This window comes from Schistosoma mansoni, chromosome W (assembly GCF_000237925.1).
Source record: "Schistosoma mansoni strain Puerto Rico chromosome W, complete genome".
In the NCBI taxonomy this organism is placed as follows: domain Eukaryota; kingdom Metazoa; phylum Platyhelminthes; class Trematoda; order Strigeidida; family Schistosomatidae; genus Schistosoma; species Schistosoma mansoni.
Genome location: NC_031502.1, coordinates 24,417,504 through 24,443,314, shown reverse-complemented (window position 1 = coordinate 24,443,314; position 25,811 = coordinate 24,417,504). Strand labels below are relative to the sequence as shown.

At 36.3% G+C, this 25,811-nt stretch overlaps 1 protein-coding gene across 1 annotated transcript; it reads left to right on the top strand.

The window, feature by feature from the left end:
- Nucleotides 1-1,266: 1,266 nt before the first annotated feature.
- Smp_021390 (subfamily M23B non-peptidase homologue (M23 family)) lies at nucleotides 1,267-24,230 on the top strand (the record flags this gene model as incomplete). Its single annotated transcript, XM_018789072.1, has 8 exons — nucleotides 1,267-1,584; nucleotides 7,484-7,597; nucleotides 7,637-7,758; nucleotides 8,491-8,819; nucleotides 11,766-11,806; nucleotides 13,154-13,317; nucleotides 16,375-16,618; nucleotides 24,042-24,230. The coding sequence occupies 8 exons, from the start codon at nucleotides 1,267-1,269 to the stop codon at nucleotides 24,228-24,230; spliced, it is 1,521 nt and encodes a 506-aa protein (XP_018654552.1).
- Nucleotides 24,231-25,811: the final 1,581 nt, after the last annotated feature.

Sequence of the window (25,811 nt, the reverse complement as noted above, 5' to 3'; positions counted from 1 at the left end):
ATATTTCCTATTAAATATTAGATTCCTTCCATTGAAAAATAATAACTGGGAATGTGTTGCAGGTCTCTGGTGTTTCCGTGGCTTTTATTTGTTACTGTGGTGTTTGTGAAAATGGTTGAAATAGGTAGTGGAGTTTAAGGACATATGCTGACGTTAGTATTCGTAGAAAAACGCACCTCTGGATATTTTTTCAAACAGATTATAAGATCCAATTTTCATGTGCTTGAATAGTGTTGACTTGAAATGATTGTTGCTTTTCTCAATCAGTGTCTCAGGATATTCGTAGATGATAGTACAGTTAGCAAAGTGTGTCCGTTCTGCTGGTCACTTGAGAAAAACTGATTAAAATTTAGAAATTGCATGGAAATCAACAAGGAATCAACATCATTAGAATGAATGGAATTAGGAGTATTCAGTGAACACAAAGTATCAGCTGTCACTTTAACCTCTCGAGACTAGACTAATGAAAGAGAAACAATTTCGACTCAGCAATGAATCTCATTTTATATCGATTATTGTTTCTGAAGCAGCCATCTATACGTAGTGGTTCGCCAATATTATTATGTTTCAGAATGTAAAGGAATACAATCAGAAGTGGTTCATTTGTCAAGCAGTTCATAAAACAAAGTTTCCTATCAGAACTTTGTCGAAAAGCTCCTTTATTATGTAATTCCTATACGTATCTGCATCTTGTTTTTTTCTCATAAATTGTTTTGAATGAGCTTTATTCAGTCAAGTCAGGTGGTTACAGTCTTCCCATTCCACTGCATTTCGTCGATCACACCAATGACCCCAGAAGAGATGACGACCATCTTAGAGTGAGGATACTAACTGAGTGATAATTCTTTCTTCCTAATATCACAAATTTTTGTCTCTACAATATTACGACCTCTAAAATGGAATCATGAACTGTTGTGCTGACATTCTGAATTCTTCTAAGGTCTTACTAAATTATATTGCTTTAAGATATAAATGCTAGTGAAGAGAGTTTTTGTCAGGAGATTACGATACGCCTATTATTATGTTTATTATGTTTTTAAGCATTTGTAAATTAACTTACTTCTAAAAAAACTTATTTTTACAAAGATGCTGTGTATTCCCTTATCATTTCCAACTACTTCCGTAGAAATTCGCTTCATGCTATCATTTAGCAGAGCAAGGATTACAGTTGATATACATCGGATGGTTAAAAAAGTCGTCGAATATGTTGAAGTGAAATAGATTGGATATCGAATATCATATTTTTTTATTGTCCTTGACTTCACTATGTACCAGGAAACACCGCGCGTCACAAATACCGAAATATGCGTTGACCAAAAGAAACGTATGGAATGGATGAACAGTAATGTTTTACGCCAATTGCCCGCTCGTAGTATTTCAGAATCAGTCCATAAGGAAGGATACAGTGGACGCTCAAATAAAATACGTGGAAGTTTTTCGAGAAAGCAGATAAATTCACCTGACAAGCGTTATACAAGGAATTCAGCAATGTGTAACACAAATAGAGATTTTGCTAAAAACTCAAATTGTCCGGTATCCAATTTTAACGACGATTATTTAGATGAGATTCTTATCCTCAGAAAAGTAAGAGTAAACGTTAGTAATTATGAGTCTTGATAAACTGACTATACGTTTTTAGCACCAACCAGCCGGTAACAGATTATTTAGTTACACTTGTTTTCAATATTTTCACACATGTCAAAGAATGCACAGTAAAAGTAAGAATATTCTCTTTCGGATGAAGCTTGTCTAATTTACTTGATCACCCTGAGCTTTTTGCCATCCTGCTTTCAACTGAGTATAGTTAACTAAAATTTTAAGCACACAGTAAGATCCTCGGAGTATAAAATAGAGTTGTTGTCATGCCTCAAATGTTATTCAGCTTGCTAGATGGATAAAGCTACTAAATCAACAGAATCTACAATATCAATAGCCGAAAATTCTTATTTATGTTCAGAAACTGATTACATCTGCCAGATGAGAGTTACATGAAACAAGTTGAACTGTACTTTTAGCTGTTTCTTCAGATTCAACGGATTTAGAGGGACAATTTACGGGGCCACTTAGTCTCTTTTTGTGTTTAGTGTTTAGTGAGAGTTCATTATGTTACTGATGGTAATGATATGCTTGTTCTTATAGTTATGCTTTTTGTTCTGTTTGTGGTGTGCTTGTTAAATGTGTTTTTATTTTGGCACTTATGGTCATATCTTTCACTTGGAATAGAGTAATTCTTTTTTTACCACGAAGTTTGCACGAATCTAACGCCTGCGGCTTTTAAACGGTTCAGTAAGAACGGTTGCATGTGGCTATGTCAACAGTGCTGTCTGGATGCAAATGGCCTGTTAACCGAGGCCATCTCAATGGTCAATGCTGCGAAAAAGTGTCTCGGCAAGCGCGGTCGGGACACTTCGGTCAGAACCTGATCTGTCGACACGCAGATTGACGTAAGGCAAGCACACGTGAGTCCAAAAAATGCTGACCCACATCGCCCAAAGGAGGAAGGACAGCCTCCAAAGAGGTCTGCCCAACCAGAAACTCGCGAAAAAAAGTCTCTTCTGTCTCCCGTATCCAAAATGGTACCCAGAAGGGAACTTCCGGAAGCCAAAATCACAAGGCTCGATCGATTTCCAGCGAGAAACACGACTCGACCTCCCAAGCCGTCCTCAACCCTCCGGAATCCCATAGCACGCCTGACGCGACTGCGGTTACTACTCCAAACAACGTCGACAATCGGGTACAGGTCGTAAGAAAAACGACAAAACAACGTAAAAGGGAATCCTACCCCCACCAAAGTAGTCGAAAAGCCGAAGTCTGATCACAGCGACAGATCAGTCATTTTCCATAGAATCCAGGAGAGTGAGAGCTCAGAACCGAAAGCTCGTTTTGAGCATGACATTGTGTTGATAAAACAGCTACTCAATCAAGTTATGCCTCAAAATATCTCCGGAGTCACCTTGCAAAAGGTGTATAGACTAGATAGCCTGGCGAATTTGAAGCCTAATAGTCTAGACTGCTCAAAGTAGTTTTCAAATCCCCGAACGAACGCGACTTAATCTTACAAAATGGACATAAAGGGTTCAGGAGTTTTTCTCCTCAAGGACTTACCGCTGGCGGACCGTGTAAAAAGACAGGAAGCCGAAAAAGAACTACAGCTTAGATTAGACGCTGGCGAAAAAGACCTGAAAATTGTAAATTTTCGGTTTTTGAGGCTTCGACAGAGGATGATGCTGAAGCCACTCTGGGTGAAGCACGAAGTCACTTAAATAGGCTTCGGATCTGTTACACGAATGCCCGGAGCGTGTTCAATAAGCGATCGGAACTAGGTGTACAGATTGACTCTACTAAGCCAGACATAATCGCAGCCACAGAAACTTGGCTGACGCAGTCTCTAGATAGTAGGGAACTTGACCACGAAGGTTTCACATTAGTGAGGGCCAACAAAATACAAAAGCGTAAAAGAGGGGGAGTAGCTCTATTTATTAGGAATACTATCCCACTCACCATTATCGACAGTGTATCCCATGAGAGTGGGACGTATGAATTAGTTAGCTGCCATCTGAAATGCAAGGGACAATAGCTGCTGATTGGTTTGATCTATCGCAGTCTAAGCTGTGAGGCAAATGAGTTCCTGCTAAGCAGTCTCAACACTTGGTCACGAAGTGATCGATGTCTAATCCTAGGAGACTTTAATACACCCATGGTGGACTGGGGAAATCTGCGAACTGAATCGCCAGATAATTCCTTCGAGTAGTAACTAGTTGATGTGGTTATCACATCTGCCCTAGTGCAACACGTGAAGGGAACAACTAGGTACGACCCAGGCTCTGCATCATCCTTACTAGATCTTATATTGGCTCACTATGAGGATGACTTTGCGAACCTTGATTACATGCCACCTCTAGGCAAAAGTAATCATGCAGTTTTAACCTTTGACTTCTATATAACTGTCGATCACGAGCACGCGTCAGCTCAATCCAGACCTAACGTCTGGAAAGCAAACATACAAGACATCATGCACTCAGCATTGTCAGTGGATTGGACAATAGACCCAGAGTCCTCAATCGAAACGGCTTGGGACGTATTTCGAAATTTATACTTAAAAGTTACTGCCCCCCACATCCCCTGGACTACATCTAGGGGGCCGAGAAACTCCCCACCGTGGTTCAGTAGGGAGTTTCGCATCCTTCCCCGTAAAAGAAGGAAAATGTGGGATAGATTTAGGTTACTGAGGACTGACGAGGCAAAATATCAGTATCAAAAAGCTCGGAATACCTGTGCCTCGACCCTCCGTAAGTCCAGAAAGCTGTACGAAGAGGAAATTGTTAAGGAATCCATAGAATGCCCTAAACGCTTGTATTCGTATATGAACCAAAGGACAAAAAGAAGAAGAAATGTTCCTTCACTATGGGGAGATAGTACTGCCTCATCACTAGTGGAGGACGACTTTGGCAAAGCTCAAGTATTCTCTAAATACTTTAGCAATGTATACACCATAGGAACACCCTTCTCACCAGTCCATGAAAATCCCCCCACACAAACACTGGACAGCGTGACCATTAAAGAACTCGATGTCTTTGGTCTGCTAATTAAGCTTGACATAGGCAAATCCCCTGGACCCGATGAACTGCATCCTGGGTTACTAAAGGGATTAGCTAACTTTGTTGCGAACCCCTTAAGTATATGTTTTAATCTATCCGTAACCCAGGGTCGTCTACCAAAAGACTGAAAGAACGCCATGGTAAGTCCTGTCTTCAAAACAGGTACAAAACATAAGTCTGAGAATTACCGACCCATTAGCCTAACTAGTGTAGTTGTTAAAATCTTAGAAAAGATTATTCGGAAGGAGCTGTTTAAGTATCTCGATGAAAACCGGATCCTTTCGGAAAAGCAGCATGGTTTTAGCACAGGTTATTCTTGTCTCACTAACTTATTAGTCGCTCGTGAAAGCTGGTGCGCTCTTAAGGACCAAAAGTTACTTGTAGACGTAACCTACATCGACTTCAGCATAGCTTTCGACAAAGTTCCGCACAACCGACTGTTATATAAGCTAAGGAATGTCGGGATTGGAGGCAATGTATTGATGCGGATAAAAGACTTCCTAGTTGGGCGTCAACAAAGAGTACGGGTGAACTCCAAGTTGTCTAGCTGGGAAACTGTGCTTAGTGGAGTCCCCCAGGGTACAGTTTTGGGGCCAGTATTATTCCTCTTGTACGTAAATGGCCTCCCTCGTCTACTATAGTCATTAGTCTTGCTATATGCTGACGATGTCAAGATATGGAGAGCGATACAAAGTAAGGGTGATAGCTTAGAACTCCAAAATGACCTGGAGAAATTATCTGAATGGTCCCAAACCTGGCAATCGCCGAAAAATACTTCCAAGTGTATTGTGATGCATATTGGCCACCAGGGTACAGATACATAGACGATGAATAACACTGAGCTACCTATTGTCCAGACACACAATGACTTAGGAGTCATCGTTAGTCAAGACTTAAAGACTACTGCACACTGCCGTGCAATAGCCGCCAAAGGTTTCAGAACTTTATGGTCCATACGCAGGGCTTTTAGTCATCTCGACGCTAAAACGTTTCTGACTTTGTATACAGTGTTCGTACGTCCTAAACTTGAGTACTGCATACAAGCAGCTAGCCCCTGCCTAAAAAAAGACAGTCAAGTCTTGAAACGGGTTTACAGAACAGCAACTAAGCTGATTCCCGTAATAGCGAAGCTCCCGTATGGTACTAGACTGACCAAGCTAAACCTATTCTTGCTGTCATATCGAAGAATCAGAGGCGACTTGATTACAGTTTTCAAATTGCTTAGTGATAAATTTGCACCTGATATGCCCTCAGTTTTCTGTCTCCCAAAACAGAAAATTTACGAGGACACTCCAAAAACGTTCACAAGCCCAGAACGAATTACTTGTCAGCTAACTACCGACTTTCCCATCGAATCATCAACGAGTGGAATTCATTACCTCAGCACGTGGTTGAGGCTCCATTCGTCGACTCTTTGAAAAGAAAGCTGGATCAGCTGAGAGACCTTCATTACCAGGACTAACACAGGCCATCAAGCTTCCTGTCCTTTCCAAACTGAAACTGAATGAGAAGACGAAATCGATACAAAATGTGTGATTAATTTGCATTATGTGGTGTCAACATTCTTTATTCCCTGTACATTATGTTAATCTTTCCAATTCATTTATAACCAAGCAAAGTTCACCCAATGGGACATACAATAAGAAAGATTTGTTCAGCCTAGAGTTCTCCTTGAGGAGAATTCATTTTTCAAGTTGTGCAATCTCAAACACATATTTATTTTCGAAATGATTATAACGGCAATAATAGTTGTGGTGGATATTTTTCTAAACCACATGCATTGTGGTTGTGCTTTAGTCTATATTTTTTGTTGTCTACTTTCGACATTACAGTCATATTTGCTCTTCATTTCCTAAATTTGAAGCATCCAGTAACATCACACATTTTTACAAGGCCACAAATATACTTAAATCCTACTATGAGAATTTTAATCTTTTACCCATGCATTTAATTCTCTGCCTAAAGTAGTGAAAAGAAATTCTTGTCAGTAAATGAGAGTATTTTACTTGATTACTACAGGCTAATTTATAAATCAGAATGGGGTTTGTGGAGACCGTAGTGATTTTAATAGTTAAATTCACGAGTCGATGTAAGCTAGACAACCATTGAAAATTCGGAAGCACTGGACAGCCATCTCGTCCTAGTATAGGACTCTTGAGCAATGCGCATCCCTGATCCCGCATATGGGGTCTAGCCTCAATTGACTCATTAATTCAATTATTAGAATTACTACAAACTCCACTCTGATCATAATCATCATGTGCTCACTGGTGACTGGTTTCAAGATGATTTCCTGAAGTTCTAGTGAGAAGCTGTGACCAGTGGAGTTCAATCTGTGTCGGGTAGAGGCAGATATCTACCTCAGACAAGGGATGAATAGCTGCGCAGCCATTCGTCAATCGATGGAAGTTAGACATTAACACCGTTGGATGCCGGCTCAGTGGTCTAGAGGTTAGACGTTCGCGCATGAGACTTAAGGTTCTGTGTTCGAGTCCCGTATACGGGGTCAGGGATGAGCACTGTTGAAGAGTCCCATACTAGGGAGAAACGGTTATCCAGTGCTTCCTGGTTTTCCATATTGGTCTAGCTTTAATTGACTCATAGATTCAACTATTAAAACTTATAAATCGTCTGATGAAACATAAATTTCTTTGTTAATTTGAGTTTTTGAGCTGCATTGTATTTTACTCTGATAACTGAAAGGAAATCATTTGAATAAATTATTGACTTTGTCGTCTCACAATTACCACTAGTTTATAGTAGTCTTCCATTTGTTTTGATTTTCGTTGATTAAACAGGATCACAGTCAAACATCTAGTAATATTTTTTTGAATTGGGTGTCGATTTAGTAACATCTTACGAGAAAACTTTATTTTTCATTACAGAAAGTAGCATTACTTAGTAAACAAAATAAAGATATAAACGCACAATGCCGTATTTTAAAAGAAAATCCGGTAAAAACAGAGAATGGACTTACGATGCTGGTCAATCCTATTGAAGTAAGGAAGTGTTATATCTTAAAGTTTTGGTGTTGACAGAGCTCAAAAATAAACCAGAATGCAGGCTGCTGCAAACAGAATTCACCTGAAAATATTCGTTTACTTCATCAAAAGTTTTTCAAGCTGCAGAACCAACTTCAAGATAAAGATTCTCAGTATAAGTAAGATGACACAGTGCAAACATGAATTAAATCTTGCTTAATTTGGAAAGTTGGTAATTTTCTGATCCAAGTGGATGCCAAAATCATGAAAGCGAGGAGTTATACTTCGAAATATACTTAGTGCCTGTTCAATCTATTCAGATATAGAAACATGATGCGCTTGAAAATAGCCACAACTAACTTCTTTTAAGAATGGTCAAAAATAAGGAACATGAGATACGTGTTTTTCCCTAGTCTAAAATTTCAAAACGACAGAATGCTCCGGTATTACCTACTGGCCCTTTTGTTAGATTTACCCTTTCAAGGTCCAGCGGTTGATGCTTTCACACTTGAAAACTTGATCTACTGATGTTAATGAGGGTATAATGAATAAAGGGTCCCATGTAACTTCGTGTTATTTGATGCTTATCATTTCGGTGTACTTACATCATAGTATTCACACAAGATATGACAGGTCTTGTTTTTATTAGTGATTACTTTAAGACAGTAATTGCTCGTAAGTTATAAGTCAAATCCATTTGCAAGTATATGCAACATATTTCCGTAAATAACTTCAGTAAGGTATGAGATCATATCTCTTTAAGCTTATCTGTTAACTGTAATTACGTTATGATCAGAGCTTTAAAATGGTTGGTTAGGATTAACTTCTAAGCTGCCAATTAGGATTCCTTTTACTGACATTTATGAACTTAGTTATTTTTCCTACTATAATCTTCACTTTAATTTTTTAAGCCGCTTAGTAACAGACATGAAATTTACTCGGGTTGAAGAGTTGCGAGTACAGTTGGAGACTGCATTTGCAGAAATCAAGCGATTAAAGGAACAAAATCATATATTATCCGATCAGTGTTCAGAGAAAAAAGGACAATCGACTAGTAAACCAAAAAAACGTTTTTCCAGTGAAAAAAATCAATCAAATTTTCAAATTAAAACATTGAGCAGAGTAATCAAAGATTTAGATCAGCAGAAACAGGAGTTGATAGCAAAGAACCACTGTTTAGTAAACAAAATTCAAAAGCTTTACAGACATTTGTCATCAAACGATGTAAAAGAGGATATCAGTAAGTTTTCCAATGAGTTCGGAAATTCATTTTTGATGTCAGTTGATTCTAGGAGGGTCACAGAAACACTGAAAAAATTATTTTTGGCTGTTGAAAAACAAGTATTGTAGTGAACAAAACAACGGTTGGGGACAATCGAATGTATTTAAGCAAAAATTACAGACTATCTCAGTAAATTCTGATAACCAAACAATGAACAGTCAATTTGCAAATTAACAACCAATTGTTTCAATCTTTTAAAACAATTAGTCCCTTTGATAAATTTCATAATGCAATGAGAAGACGAAGTTTATCAAAATTATGTGATATATTAGCGCAATACATTTCGAACAATCTGATCACACATATACTTGTTAAGACATTTTTATATGAAAATTAAAAGGTCAACTAGACAGGTTAAGGTAAGAAAATAAATAAAGTACACAAAAACAATGTGATGACTACTCTGGATAATAAATAAGCATTACCAGGGTAGGTTAAGGGTAAGAACAAATTGTTTTTGAACACATAAAGGGGGTTTCAATTTCCGTATAGCCAAGGCTTCAATAAACCTTAGTATACGTCCTTGAAGGCTTTTGTACAACACTACAAATGCTGATTTGATGTCAACCTTATGACCAGTTTCAACTAAATGTTTCGCAATAGAGGAAGATGTTTGTCTATCCTGTGATCTTATTTGACCATTCATTTGGTTCTGTAGCCATTTAGGTATGTGTTCCGCCACCCTTATTTGCAAATCACGATTGCTCCTCCCTATGTACGTGTTTCCGCACATACATGTAAATTGGTATACACAATGGGATGTGACACAATCGCTTATGTGCTGTCTAGGTTTTTGGTGAAACACCGACCTTGTCTTTTCAATGATGACAAGTTGAGCTGCATAGAATGTCCTGTTTATGGCTAATTTTAGTCTCCGTCTCAACATGAGACTATTAGAGTCACTCCTAAATGGTAATGTAATATAAACTCGCTTTTTGGGTGCCAGAAGCGTCATAGGTCTAATCGTATTGCAACCCTTCCAGCGGTTTATGAACTTAAATGAATAACCATTATTCATTAACGTATTAGTCAAAAGCCTCGTTTCTACTTCAATAGTATCACTAGTACAAATACGATTGATTCTATTGAATAAGCCCTTAATTAAACCACGTTTGTAATGAATTGGGCAGTGACTATGGAAATTAAGGTATTGCCCCGTCCATGTCGGCTTTCTATATATAGAACGTTGGATGGAACCATCTCCTCTTCTACTGATCAGTATATCTAGAAAAGGAAGTTGGTTGTTCTTCTCTTCTTCGCACGTAAGAGAAATATGCTTCTGACTTGTATTGAGTTCTTTTAACAAGCGGTTTACGTCTTCACATTTATCCCCTATGATTATGATATCATCAACGTATCGTCTATACAGACACATCTTTTGGATTGAGTTTTGAGTTAAATTTTCAACATACCCCATGAACACATCCGCCAGCAACGGTCCTAAAGGACTACCCATAGCTACGCCATCAATTTGTCGAAAGTGCTCACCTTGAAATGTGAATTTTACATTGTCAGTGCATAATAATAATAGATCTTTAAGAGTTTCAACAGGAAATGGCAATGGAAGATTATTAAGTGAAATATAGTCACATAAAATATCAATAGTTTTTCTCAGGGGTACATTTGTAAATAAAGTGTTCACATCAAAAGAACACATTGTCTTTGTTTTTATGTTCATATCCTTTAAGTATTTAATTAAATGGTAATGCTTATTTATTATCCAGAGTAGTCATCACATTGTTTTTGTGTACTTTATTTATTTTCTTACCTTAACCTGTCTAGTTGACCTTTTAATTTTCATATAAAAATGTCTTAACAAGTATATGTGTGATCAGATTGTTCGAAATGTATTGCGCTAATATATCACATAATTTTGATAAACTTCGTCTTCTCATTGCATTATCGAAATGTTTCAATCTTCTCTGTTTCTTCTCTAATTTCATTGCTCATGCATTTTCCAAACGATTGCGCTTCATTTCAGTTCTTTGCACATCGGTCTTCTGGCAAAATACATTCTATGTCTGACCAACACCATATACTACTTATATAGATATAAGTAGACCACACCACACTCGTCCCCCCTTTAAAGCATTCGACCATGTGGTGGTTCTGCTCGCCACGCCACTGTCTTCTTTCACTGCAGTCTGTGCCAAACTCTCCGTCAGAATGTCGAGTCTGCGGCGCGCTGACCTCCATAGCTCCGTCGACCTGCCGGGGCACCAACATCCGCATCCACCCGGCACCTGGGACGTTCAACACCTGTACTCCACCGGCCTGCTGAGCCATCTACATCCGATGTCCGCCCAGCAGCCGCACGTCCCACTGCTCCTCTCCGTCGACAGCACCCGCTACAGCCAACGCCGCCCCGCCAGAACACTCCACTCGACGCCACCTCTCCTCACCAGACTGCCCCAACTAGCACCTCCACTCCAGACCCGCAGCGGCGTCCGCAGAACAGCACCCTTCCTCCTTCTGGTTGGCAGCGACACCAAATGTAGTGAACAAAACAACGGTTGGGGACAATCGAATGTATTTAAGCAAAAATTACAGACTATCTCAGTAAATTCTGATAACCAAACAATGAACAGTTCAGGATTCTTTCCATATATATGTATATATTAAAAGCTTCCACAGGATAGCTGTGTAAGTCACATCTACATCTTGAATGCTGATGAAGATACATCGGTCAAGGAATCCTATGTGACTATTAAGTTTAGGGACACGACATCGTGATGTGCTTAGTTTAGGCGTTGAATATAATTTGTTGAAATCAGACAAATGATCCATCAATGGATCTGAAATTTGTGCAGACTATTTGGCATCTCCACATAATGATCAGATGAATTTATTGGAAGATATGGTCAGTAATATTTGACTTTTGATTTTTCTAATTCCACGTTTTAGCTCCTTATCGTGCTTGTCAGGATGATGAGTGTAATGTGCAGGTGTGTCAGGCTTTTACTAATTCTCTAAACCTTACTCAATTTTTTATTGAAAGATTGGAAGTTCTAAAACGTCCTCAGAGAATCTTTTGGTGGCCACGATCGTAGGAAGCACTGGTAAGTTTATTTTGCTTGAATCTTCTTAGTTTTCTTTACACTAGTTTAGTTATTAGCTTTAGGAATTTCCTTAACACCTGTTGAAAGAATAAAGTTTAGGAATCAAACTAAACGAGGATCATGAAATTGTTTAAAATTTTCGAGCGATTGGGAACGATATCCTCTTAGTATAGTGTCAGGTAGAATTATTTTATGGTTAAATGCCTTGCATTAATCAGAGGAACTTTCGACAATATAACGAAGCGTAGATATAAAGTGCATTAATTTTTCAAATCAAAGTTTTAAAGATGTTCTCATAGTTTTAAAATATATTAATTGATGGAACAGAGTACTTTAGGGATATTCTTCAATGTTCATCAACTGCGGATGGTATTTAATAAGTCTGGACTTTTCGCTTGATAAATTATAAGTCTGAAATGAGTGGTTATTTTTATTTTGGGTAGGCATTACGAGTGAGGACAAAAGCTTTTATCTAATTTAGTGACGTAATAGAAAAAAGTTTTAGAGATTTTCAGTATTGCCTAAACATTTGTAGATAATTTATTTGTTGAAAGCTCTACTATTTTTGTTTTTCATCTGCCGGATACTTGGAGAATAAACTGGGATCATTTAAATGACACTGGTCCCACATAGCTTAGAAGAGCGATAGCCTAATCATGTCTGTTAAATAAATAATGTTCGTTGTTTAACTGGTTGATATATAATGGAAGTGATCAAAAACGATTGTAAACATTTTACCAACACACAAGCTTCAATTCTACTTGTTAACCACCTTTCGTCCCAGCTATATACTGCAGTATAAATAAAACAGATAAATGAAAGGTTCAGATAAGGGATATCAAGATTCACCGTGTGTATTTCTGTGTCTCAGTGAAAATTGCATTTAAAGACAAGCACAAAGGCAGGATTAGACATTTTTCAACCCACAAGTGAGACTTTCTTGTTCTTAGCAGTTTCATTCATATAACTTCACTAGTGTGAAACAGTCATTACCATCTTTTTATAAAATTGTACTGAGTATTAATGGTCTTGATGGTTGCCGATTAGTAGTGAAGAAAATTCTTTATTTCTGACTAATATTTCAAGTCTATTAATATTAGATTTAATCTACAAGCTTATAATTAATAAATTTAAAAGTCCCAGCTTTAGGTATGGTAAATAAGTTGTAATAAGGCAAACAAACGTATTTTAAGCTATTTTAAACTGTCCAATTTTCTTTTCTTAGTATCCCAGAATGTTACTAATCAAGTTCCAAAAGTATCGACGATTGTTCAAAGAGATGAGAACATGGTAAGTGAATTAGCGTCTGCTAAAGCACAAATTGCTAATTTACTACATTTAAACAAAACATTATCAGAATCAAGCGAAAAAATGAAGAAAGATTATGAAATAATGAAGTGAGTTGTCAACTATTTTCTATTTTGTGTGTATAAGAACTGATGTTAGGTAGTTCAAGGAAGTCAATAAAAAGCCATTGATCTAAATTTAGTGTCACTTAGGATTTATCATTATGGCGCTGACATATTGCTTGAGGTTTGAACTAACATTTTAAGGAAACATTATTTCTGATTTATTTGGTCTTCAAATGACTGTCTATAGGATCGAGATATTTACGATAATCGTTCACTGAACAGTAACCAATATCATATTGTTTATCCTAAATGATTACGTAATCATGATTATTGATATGTAATAACCACAATAATCCTATTCTATGGAACAGCAATAAAAAGTTAATATTCTATATAATGGGTCATTATGGCTCACTGCTGAAGAGATTGGTGATGTGAAGAAATATGATTTTCAATAGTTGCTTAATTTTACTATTTTTGATTAGATTTATGTTTAGTCAATGAGAAATGATCTTCAGGTTAATTATTGCGAATAAAATATTTTACTAATTAAAAGCGGAATGTTATGATTGGAATGTTCTATTTGATGACCTAAATAAGACTACATTTTTTGGTAAGACAGAAATAGTTTTATACTAAATCCACAGCTCATCAATCGATAACTTCCGATTTTATTGAATAAGTCACTTTGTTCATTTTTGTGTTCTATGTTTACACTCTGTATAACAGATATCGTTTATGGTGTATACTGTAAATTTGTCTAAATTATCATACGACAAACACATTTTTTGCTCTGTGTCGAGTTGAGCATGTGTGTGTTGCCTGAAAAACCGTTGCTTGTAGTCTTTATAAACTGAAACCTTAAAATTGTATGAAGTAAATAAGTAAACGGAAACAAAAATTTGTTGTATCAAACGTAGTAAATTAAGTTACGATTTAACAATCTGTTAACAAATGTTAAACACACTACAGATACATTAAACGTATGATTTTTAGTACACTTTATAGACAGAAGTTAACCTTCTCTACTCTTTAACTGTAAACAGCTTTTTAGTTCGTAATTTTTTTCACAAGGAGCCTGATGAGAATCATGCTATAATCTTTCTTAAATCTAATCAGAAAGAAAATGATAGAACAGGAAGCTGAAATTCAGAAATATCAAAGAAAAACCGTGAGGGAAAATGAGTGTCAAACAGAAGTGTATGATTATTTCCGGTTTTTGAAATATTTTCCAATGTTTGAATTTTAATTTTTTTTTCCCTTAATTTATTACAGAAGCTTATACATGACTCCTTGATTTCAAATGAAAGAAATTTGAAGCTACTTATTAATTCTTTTCAGTAACCAAGTTATGTAAATAAATATCAGATACTTCAAATTACTACTACACAGAAAGTGCTTGCTTGATCGAAGATCTCTCTTATATCAACACAGATGATTAATACCGCCGAGTAGATTAAATCTTCATTTACTTAACTAAAGCTTTCTAATAGTATTAAAATATCAGAATTAGAAAGCTGGGTGATCTATTGAATTATTAGGCATATTCATCACAGCGTTCAGGCACTGTTTTGTAACATACCACATATAGTGGTGTGTGCATTGTTATGTATATGTTGTTATAACGTGTATATGGTAAGTGTGTGGCACTGAAAAGAAAATATGTTATATTTCAGTGAATTATGTATATATTCACTATTATGACATTCAAAATAATCGTTAACTGAACCAGGATAATACTAAGTGTAGACGAAGAACGATAATAGCTTTGAGTATTAAACTGAATTCATTTAAGTTTCCTGGTTTTTGATATTCTCTTTTGTTAAAACGTATAATTCTGCCTTCTTATGTGAAGAATACAGCTAGTATTATAGTATGTTTCGGAAAAAAAACATCCACTAGTTTGGTTGAAACGTACTGTATACCCTAAAAAGAAGATTATATCCGTAAAACTCTTGGCAACTGAACTTAAAATAAATCCAACAGTTTGCTCGGCGTTTCGGTCTAAGCTTTTTGAAAGAAAGTAGTCATTAAAATTATCAAATATAAATAGATCGTTCACAGGTTAACTGTATACAGAACAAATCTTCCAGAGATATTAACAATACTTATCGTGAGATTTGTTTTAGTGAATATGACTAATTTGATGTAAAAAAGTGGAGAAATTGAGGTAACATAACAGGTGTATATAGATTTGATATGAGGGTACTCATTAATTACATAATACCTCTGGTTAGAGTTGTTAATGAAACTACACAATTTGATAGATGTTATTATCCAAACATGTCACAGGGTGTATAAAATGAGGATAAATAAAAAAAATCAATGCGAGTTGGTGTTGTGTTAAACAAGTTAGTTGTTCATAGTATATTCATACAAATAAATTGATAGGGACAAATGAAAGCATATCTTTGTTGTCTGCCTAATATGAAATGAATTAAAAGGATTAACATGAAATTCAGATTTACCTAATAATTACTTGTTGCCATGGCACAGCTAATTGTATATCTTTTGGGTTTACCGATATGTCAATCTCTTTCAATCTCTCCTTGTATAAAACGAAACATTTTTGTAGGATTCTTGGGTCATGTGAGTTACTTGTATGTCCAGACTCTATTGAATTCCAGCTTTTTGAGTTTTTTTACAAACTGTGTTGAACATGATTAACTGCAACATTTATGAAGAAGGGTGGCTATAATAAATAAGAAGGACTTTTATGGGTTTTGGTTAGAAGTTTTCATTGTCGCAGCACATGGATACTTTGTTTGCCATTAATCAGTTGATGGAGCTTCAAATACTCATGAGCTAATTTCCTAAATTTCAAATAAACGTTCTTATTCTTTTATAAGCTATTTTTCGTTTAGTTTAGGTTTTTTTTGACCTGGAGGCTCGAATCGGTTCTTTGCGGTTTTAGGCTAACGTGTTAGTAAGTCGGTCAGTCAGTTAGTAAGGATTTTTACTAAAACCACCTAAAATAGGTTTTACCATTTTGAGTTGACCTCCTTCACTCAGTGAATGATAAAAACAACCTATTTAGGTGAGATGAGATGTCTTTCTGACTGTCATTTTTCCTTTGATCTGTTATCCTTTCTTTTATGCAAGGAAAATAAGGAAAGGGAACAGGAATGATGAAAAGTTAGAAAATGGTGGAGTGTTTGTTAAAATGGAAACCACAGAAAAGGATGTTGTAAAACAAATAAAGAACATTTTACCTACGAAAGACCTTCATTATGAAGATGACGAGAACACCTTTAATCACAGAAATGAAAAGAACCAGTCTGAAATGAAAAACATTCAAGAACAAAATAGGTTCAATGGTCAAAGCGACCTTGGTTATCCATTTCTTGTAAGTAACGACTTTTCCAATTAGTATTAAAAAAACTGCCATCTTGTTATATTTCTATAGTTTGGTTAAGCGTTCAAATACATACTGTACAAATATGTAGAAAACGTTATGTTTGGTTTTCTAAAACATAAACTGCTACATACTCCCGGCTGTAATTTTTCAAAAAGCATCTGAAAGAAGACATAGACTTACGTGGAATGATAACAAAAGTGATACAATTAATTCAGGTTAACGTTTAACCAATGAGTTTTGAGTTTGATCCTACATGAATTGTATGACACAAGTATCTGAAGAAGTCTATGGATTTTCGGTCTTTAATAACGTCACAGTTAATATCGAATAACGAGAAAGCTTAATTTAAACATAGTCATACATTACATTTTTGCAGCTATAACGATATACTGGGTTTTTAAAGTCAAATAATCTAGACGAAATAAATTCAGTTGTGGAGACATACATCAGACTCCTGGAAGATTACTGATGAAATTAACGTTTTTCCTGGATATTTGTTTACTTATTCAGAATCATAAGCATCAGACAAATATTGTTTTCATCATAGAACAATATTTGTCGGACAATCATTTCATATCCTTAAGAACTTGGATGCAGTTTTCACAGGGCAATGCGATACGCAATAACTAAGCCTAACGATCAGTTATTAATTGGTTGCAGGGAAAGTGGCCTACAAAATAATTTCCTTCAAACACCTTAACACTTCATCATGTTTAGTTTGTATATAGGCATGCCATTTTTTCAATACAAGAAACCTATTAATCTGTTCTGTGGTCTTATCTTTGATTTCTAATCATTTAGAAACTTGATTTAATAATACTGCCTAGTAAGTAAATATCACCCGATAGCATATCATTGCGTTCATCAGTCAACTAGCATTTTACTCATTACTTTCGACCTTCGGAGGTGTTACATCAAATTCTTAAAGACCCCCTCCATAATGCAGAGTTTCACGGTTATTTCACCGTTAATGTTTACAATTATTTTCGTCATGGAGTCTGGAAGATTCTAGCCTCTTGAAGGTTGAGAATGTTGATTTAACTTAATTATTTTGCCATAAATTCAATAATATTCCAAGTACATTTAATAAGAGACTGGTTGTCAGTTTCCTTCCAGTCTGCAAGTGTAAGGACGGCTCGTCGGTAGACTCTAGGAAGCCCCAAGACGCCCAGGAAGAGCCACAGACATTCCATCCAATCACTGCTAGGGGAATGTTCTAGAATGTCGACGTGCAGCTCCCCCATTGGATGGATTAGCATGACCCCTATGTGCCTATTGGTTGACCGAAATGATGATTTACATTCAGCCAAAAAACTATAAATACACGAGATTTCTGTACTATATTTTGACACTGATTTGGGGAATAAACTTCCTACTTACTAGTCTTTGTCCTCTCTCTTTTGCAACGTTGCGGGTTCTATCGTTCAAGTAGTCTAGTAGTTTGCGGCATAGTAAGGATCAAGGTTCTAGATACAACAACTGGCGACGGGGTTAATATATCAAGATGTCTATTACCTTTGATCAATTCGAAGCTTTTCTAGAGCGCCATGAAAAACGTTTCGAGCAGTTCCAGATTCGCATACTTGAAACACTAACCCAGCAAATGAACCTCAATAAGAATGGACTTACAGATATTTCTGCTAAATCGCATGCTGATTATATCATTGATTCCATGCATGAATTTCATTTTGATAGTTTGGCTGGTGTAACATTCGAATCTTGGTACAAGAAATATGAAGATGTATTTAATGTTGACCTAGAAACGTTTGATGATGCCGCCAAGGTCAGAGTACTACTACGAAAGCTGGGGACCATTGAATATGAACGATATACTAATTACATTTTGCCCAAGAACCCAAGAGACATTTCATTCGAAGAAACAGTTAAAATTTTGTCGCAAATTTTTGGTGAACAATCTTCCTTGTTCAATATTCGGTATCAGTGCCTGAAGATAGTAAAAGTTGGCAACGATGGTTGGGTGCAACATGCTAGCATAGTAAATCGTGAATGTGAGCGTTTTAAACTATCAGCAATGACAGAAGACCAATTCAAATGTCTTGTTTTTGTATGCAGCTTACAGTCTACAGAAGATGCCGACATCAGAACCAGAATTCTAAGTAAAATTGAACAGTGTCCAAATATCACCCTTCAAGAGGTGACCACTGAAGGTCAGCGTCTGGTGAACTTGAAACATGACACCTCGATGGTAGAAAATAATGGTCAACTTCCTTGTGTACAGGCAGTAAGTGGGAAGAAAGATTCATATATGCAAAAGCAGAACACAACCATTAGGAAGCCTCCATCCGCATGTTGGCTTTGCGGAGAGCTGCATTACAAAAGGTTCTGTCCATACAAAAACTACCGGTACACCAAATGTCAGCTTAAAGGACATAAAGAAACATGTTGTAAAAAGAAGATACACCGTCGTTCATCAAGTGTTCATTACCGAAGACGTAAAAACTGTTCATCAACTAATAGAATAATGGTGGCACATACCAGAACAGAACATAATCGAAGAAAATATGTGACTTTAGAGATTAATGGACGCCGTGCCCGTCTGCAGCTTGATACTGCCTCAGATATTTCACTTATCAGTCGGAAAACTTGGAGTCATATTGGCAAACCCTTGGTGCTCCCTACAACTCAGTTAGCACTCAGTGTATCTGGAGAGAAGGTAAATATTGCTGGAGAGATATGCTGTCCAGTTAAAAAAGGGAATGTACAGAAGAATGTGAAAGTATATCTCACTGAAAGCCCAGGACTAGATTTGCTTGGTCTTGACCTAACAGAAATGTTGCAGTTGGCTAACCAGCCAATTAATCATATATGTAGTCGGGTGAGATCGGATGTACCCACTGAGCAAAACCTGAGAAACATGGTCCTCCAGAAACATAGTCAAGTGTTCACCAAAGAACTGGGAGAATGAAGAAAGGTGAAAGCACTACTAACTGTAAAGCCGGGAGCAAGACCAGTGTTCAGACCTAAATGTCCCGTACCTTACGCAGCTCTATCAATTGTTGAGCAGGAATTAGAACGACTCCAAAGAAGCGGAATTATAGAACCAGTAAATTTTTCTGATTGGGCAGCACCAATAGTGATTGTTAAGAAACTAAACGGAAACATCCGGCTATGTGCAGATTATTCTGCAGGACTAGACGACGCACTTGAAGCACACCAGTACCCATTGCCAGTACCAGAAGACTTGTTCGCGAAACTGAATGGAGGAAAGTATTTTGCAAAGCTGGATTTATCAGAAGCTTACTTACAGATTCCAGTTGCTGAAGAATGCAAGCATTATTTGACGATAAACACGCATAAAGGGTTATTCCGATATAACAGACTTCCTTTTGGGGTAAAGACAGCACCCTCAATCTTCCAACAAGTCATGGATACCATGTTACAGGACATTCCTGGTACTGCTGCCTATTTGGATGATATACTTATTATGGGTACAGATTATGCGGACTTGGATAAAAAACTGGATACGGTCCTGAAACGGATAGAGGATTATGGTTTCAGATTGCGTGCTGAAAAATGCGATTTCTACATGGAGCAGGTACATTACTTGGGATTTATAATTGACAAGAACGGAAGAAGACCTGACCCTGAAAACGTTAAAGCGATTAAGACAATGCCTCCACCAACTGATGTAACAACCCTGCGTTCTTTCTTGGGAATGATTAGCCATTATGGTGTTTTTCTCCCGGATCTGCATCGTCGGCGTGCACCGTTAAATGATTTGCTAAAGAAGGATACCAAATGGGTCTGGTCACGAGAATGTCAGGATGCATTTTCAAAGCTGAAAAAGCTGCTCTCCTCAAACCTACTGCTTGCACATTATGACCCAGCACTCCCTATCGTACTTGCAGCAGACGCATCGAACTATGGAATGGGAGCTGTGATCTCACATATTTACCCTGACCGGTCCGAGAAAGCCATTGCCCACGCATCCAGATCACTGACAGTGACAGAATGAAACTACAGTCAAATAGAGAAGGAGGCACTAGCCATTATCTTCGCGGTCAAAAAGTTCCACAAGATGTTATTTGGTAGGCAGTTCACATTATTAACAGACCACAAACCCCTACTGACAGTCTTTGGGTCCAAGAAGGGTATTCCTGTTTATACAGCTAACCGCTTACAGAGATGGGCAACAACGCTCTTGGGGTATGATTTCAAGATTAAATACCATCCTACGACGAATTTTGGACAAGCTGATGCACTCTCAAGGCTGATTGGTTCCCAGGCAAAACATGAAGAAGACGTACTGGTCGCCGCAGTAGAAGCTGGAGCGGAAGTTCAGGCTGTGTTAACAGATGCAATTGCTGCCCTGCCGATCACATTTGAAAATATTAAAGAAGCAAGCAAAAAAGATAATACCTTGAAGACTGTCCGCCATTTTCTACTCAATAAGTGGCCCTCAGGACGATTGCAAAGAGAGATTTTACAATACTTCCGTCGACGAGAATCTCTCACAATTGTTGATTCTTGCATCATGTTTGGCCAACGCATTGTTATCCCCAGCACTCTCCGAAGACGAGTACTCAAACAGTTTCATATGGGGCACCCGGGAATGAGTAAAATGAAATCACTGGCACGAAGCTACGCATACTGGCCTTCTATGGATCAAGATATAGAACAGTTGTGCCACAGCTGCGAATCATGTCTATAAGCGGCGAAGAACCCAATGAAAGTAAAACCACAACCGTGGCCGAAACCAGATGGTCCCTGGCAAAGATTACACGCGGATTTTGCCGGCCCGATACAAGGCAGGAACTTTTTAGTCATTGTGGACACTTACACAAAGTGGCCGGAAGTATAGGAAATGAAACGTACGACGTCGGAGAACACAATTTCCAAATTACCCAGTCTATTCTCTTGTTTCGGCGTCCCAGAAATCTTAGTAACGGACATTGGCACTCAATTTATGTCTTCAACGTTCAAACGGTTTTGAGGTGAAAATGGTATACGGCACCTTCAATCTCCTCCATACCATCCCCAATCAAATGGACAAGCTGAGAGGTTTGTAGATATGATTAAAAGAGCTTTGCTTAAGGGGGAAAGAGAGGGTAACCCGGAACAGGTGGTCAGAAGACTCTTAATGACCTACAGAGTCACACCTAACCCGATGGTGCCAGAAGGGAAGTCACCAGCAGAATGTATGTTTGGAAGGAAAATCCGGAAGATATTCGACAGAATATTACCACCCAAGAAAACAACGAAGCCTGTACACGAGTATCCGACGAGCGACCGCAGCTTAAAGGTGGGTGAAAAAGTACTTGTAAAGTGGTATCAAGGCGGTCAGAAATGGAAACCAGGCGTCATAGATTAGCATGACCCCTATGTGCCTATTGGTTGACCGAAATGATGATTTACATTCAGCCAAAAAACTATAAATACACGAGATTTCTGTACTATATTTTGACACTGATTTGGGGAATAAACTTCCTACTTACTAGTCTTTGTCCTCTCTCTTTTGCAACGTTGCGGGTTCTATCGTTCAAGTAGTCTAGTAGTTTGCGGCATAGTAAGGATCAAGGTTCTAGATACAACAGCAAGGTTAAGGCTTATATTAATGAGGAAAGTAGTTTTAAAAAATCTTGTACAATGCATTGGTTAACCAAAAATCAATGATACAAAGTTATGTAGTTGTACGAAATTGGCCAAAATCGTGGTATTTTGGAAATCTGAAGTTTTAGGAACGGTATTGTACAGCTCCATTGACGAATGTTACTCGAATAACTTAAAGTTATGATAAGATGAGCGTGGATATAAAAGGATGGAAAAGAATTATTCTTAAGATGGAATTTTGATTGCCCAAGTCCACTGGAAGCTTGAAATGCTCAAAGTTGACTCCGTGGTTTATAGTCTCAACATATGAGTATATTTGCCAGTTAAACCCATCGAAATTGCATCTTCATAGATTGTACTTGACATAAAGGTAAATTTATAATTGCTTATTTACAACACATGTTCATATTGTATTTTTAGACAAAACAACAGACCAATGATATGGAAAATAAAGTTCGATTTCAAGAGAATCTGAAGGCAAATGATGATGTAATAGACTTTTATGATTTTACCTGAATTCTCATTATCTCAGAAATTTCTTTTTTTCAAAAAAAATCGTTTTAGAAATCTTAATAGTAATCTTGGAGAGAGTTTAATAACATGATAAAGTAATGACAAATGATCTTTAATACTTCATTTCTGTCTTCATTTAACATCTCGTTAGTTTTCTTTGAAAATAAAGAAGTGGAATATATGAAATCTGTCTGTAAATTAAATAAGAGTCTGTGGAAATGCCACTTAATGTGTTCTCATCTCATAAAGATTCGTTCCACTTAAGCAAATATATAATACTTTACTATATAAATGGTAATATGAGCTTGAATAAATGTCTTGGTTCAAGCATTAAAAACTTACTAACTGTAATTAACGATTTGAGAATATTCAAAGTGAATTTATCTTTATTTACCTGACGAATGACTAGTCGGACCTTTCTTTTTAGCTTGTGAAGCAAATACCACGTTTAAATTGTTCACCAAACAGTAGAACTGATATTTTTCTTTATGCAACATAGTATATATCGCAAAGCATTACATTTGCTATCAACTACATTATAGAATAAAATATCAAGTTGCATACGTAACGCCACTACTATTTAAAATAATTAAAGCACAATACTTGCAGACACCGCCTCACAGCTGAGCAGTGTGGGAGATCTGGAAGACAAAAGATGTAATGAAATATACTAATTAAAAGTTTTCTTCAGAAGTCTTGAATAGCATTAAACTTCTTAAGAAAATCTGTTGAATATACAGAAATTTATCAAGTTGATATTTTAGTAGCACTTAATATTGAAACTTATTATGAGCTTTTACTCATAATATGCTTTTCAGCAGTTAAATGGGTAAATTCCATGCATAAATGAGCCTAATGTAATCTACTGGACTATTTTATAGCATTTTTTCAAAATCTGAATTTATTCAACCTTCTTATATTGTTTTCTACTTTTGAAACACCAAACCAAATTAGAGAAAGAAAAGGGTGGAAATCTATACAGTAATCATTAATCCCAACTTCACATTTGAATGAAGACCATCTAATGAAACTTTCATTAAATCTCAATATCTTAATTAATAGATGGTTGTTTGATGAGTGAAATGAAATAGACTGCTAAGGCATGATTTTTATTGATGTCTTAACCAGATTGCTTATTTTATTTAGTGGATTTCCGATTATTTCATTTTTTTTGTAACTTGAGTGAAATCAAGTAGATGTGCCTAGTCACTTAAGAAAACAAGTGAATATATATGTTACTTTTGCGTGAGGAAAATGAATTTCTCATTCTTGTATTCAATCTGATCAAAATACATTCAGTTCAGTTTGTGGACTAATCACTTAACAGCTAGCAGAAGCAGATGGGAAATTAAAATTTGTGAAAATAAAAGAAAAATACTGTTCGTTAGAAGCTTTGAAACGTAACTGTCGCATGAATACATCTATGTACACATCGATAGCAGGAGTTGAAGAGAAATTTCTCTTTATTATCATCCTTAAAAAAGAGGTGAATTTTCACAAAAGCGAAGATAATTAAATCAATTGCAGAACAGTCAATGTTTTTTCAACGACAAAGTACTTCCTTAACACTTTCTTATAAAATGCAATTTCCCATGTACTCTAATTACTAAGTACATATTCTATCTAAGATACATAAATCTACAGTAACTCACTGTCCTTACATTTAAATAGCCAAATAAAAATAGCTGAAATTCTTATGTTACTCTTAAATCAGGTTAAGAAAAAATTTAATTAGTGATATTTTTGGATTTGCTGGTTATTCACCAAGAGAAAGTAAAAGTGTAAGCACAGCATCTAAACAGAGAGTATACTCTTTAAAATGTATATATTGATATTTGGCTACAGTCTATTTGAATCAGCGCCTTATGACGCACATGATGATAGAGATTAAAGTAAAACCACTAAATATTTTAATGATGTATTGCTATGAGACCGATGGTGGATACATTTCTATCTGGTATGTATTATGCATTTGTCATCAGTACTTACTTAAAGCCAGTGACTAATCAATCAACTTAAGAAAAAAAATCATATACAAGAAGTTTTATGAGAAAAGGAGTGTTTTCTTCTTAACAGTTTTCATCTTGACCAAATTATTCATAGAAAGAGTGAAATAACTTTATAAAATCACTTTTGATATTCGAATACTGAGATATATTTCAAAGCGATTGAAATATCTAAGAACTTTCGTCTAAATTAGAGCGAATAGTTCCACAGTATTTGAGCGCCGGGTTGATATAAGACATTAAATAGGAATAATATATTTGTAAAATCTCAGCGAATGAATTTGAAGTATATTCAACGTTTCGCTTGGCAATCTGGTCCAAGCTTTTTTTCATTCCTATTTAATGACGATTGAAATATCGTTTACTTCATTTAACAAATGAGCAGAATATTTAAGAAACTCACCAACAAACTAAATTATTCACTTTTATTTATTTGAGTTTTAGACCTCTAAAAGTAGAGGATTATATGATGCATAAAGAATTACTTATTGTCAGTCTAAGTCTATTGAAAATAAAATCTTTCTTCTTCAAGTGATTTACTCAAATGTTTTCCATAATCTATTTGTCAGTTTACTTTTAATTCTTAACTATACAATAATTACTGATAACAATAGGCGTTTCACGGGTATTGGTTTCTCTTGGTAGTTTTGAACGAAGCTTCAGCAATAAGTTTCGTAACATTAATTGAATGATTTCATACAAGCATTGAGAATTTACCAATGATATTCGTATATGAAGAGAATACTTTTGTGTGTTCGAATACTTTGAATGAGAATGACTTTTTGAAAAGTAGGGTCTACTGTAATACGTGTAAACTGTTTTTCATCGGTATTCGTGGTAATCCTATAATATCTAGTGAATTTTCGGATTTAATAGTTGATTATTCATTGTGAATATATTTCAGATTTCACAACATTTATTGTCTTTCGGATTGTCACTCTAAGCTCACTGTTTCTTTTTCATAACTAACCATTTTATCACTGATAATGTTTAATATGACCATTTGAACAGTTGTAAACTTTGATTTCAGGTATTTGTTACTGTATTTTATCTTTAATTACTTGGCTGAGCTGTGACTATCGATTTCTGTT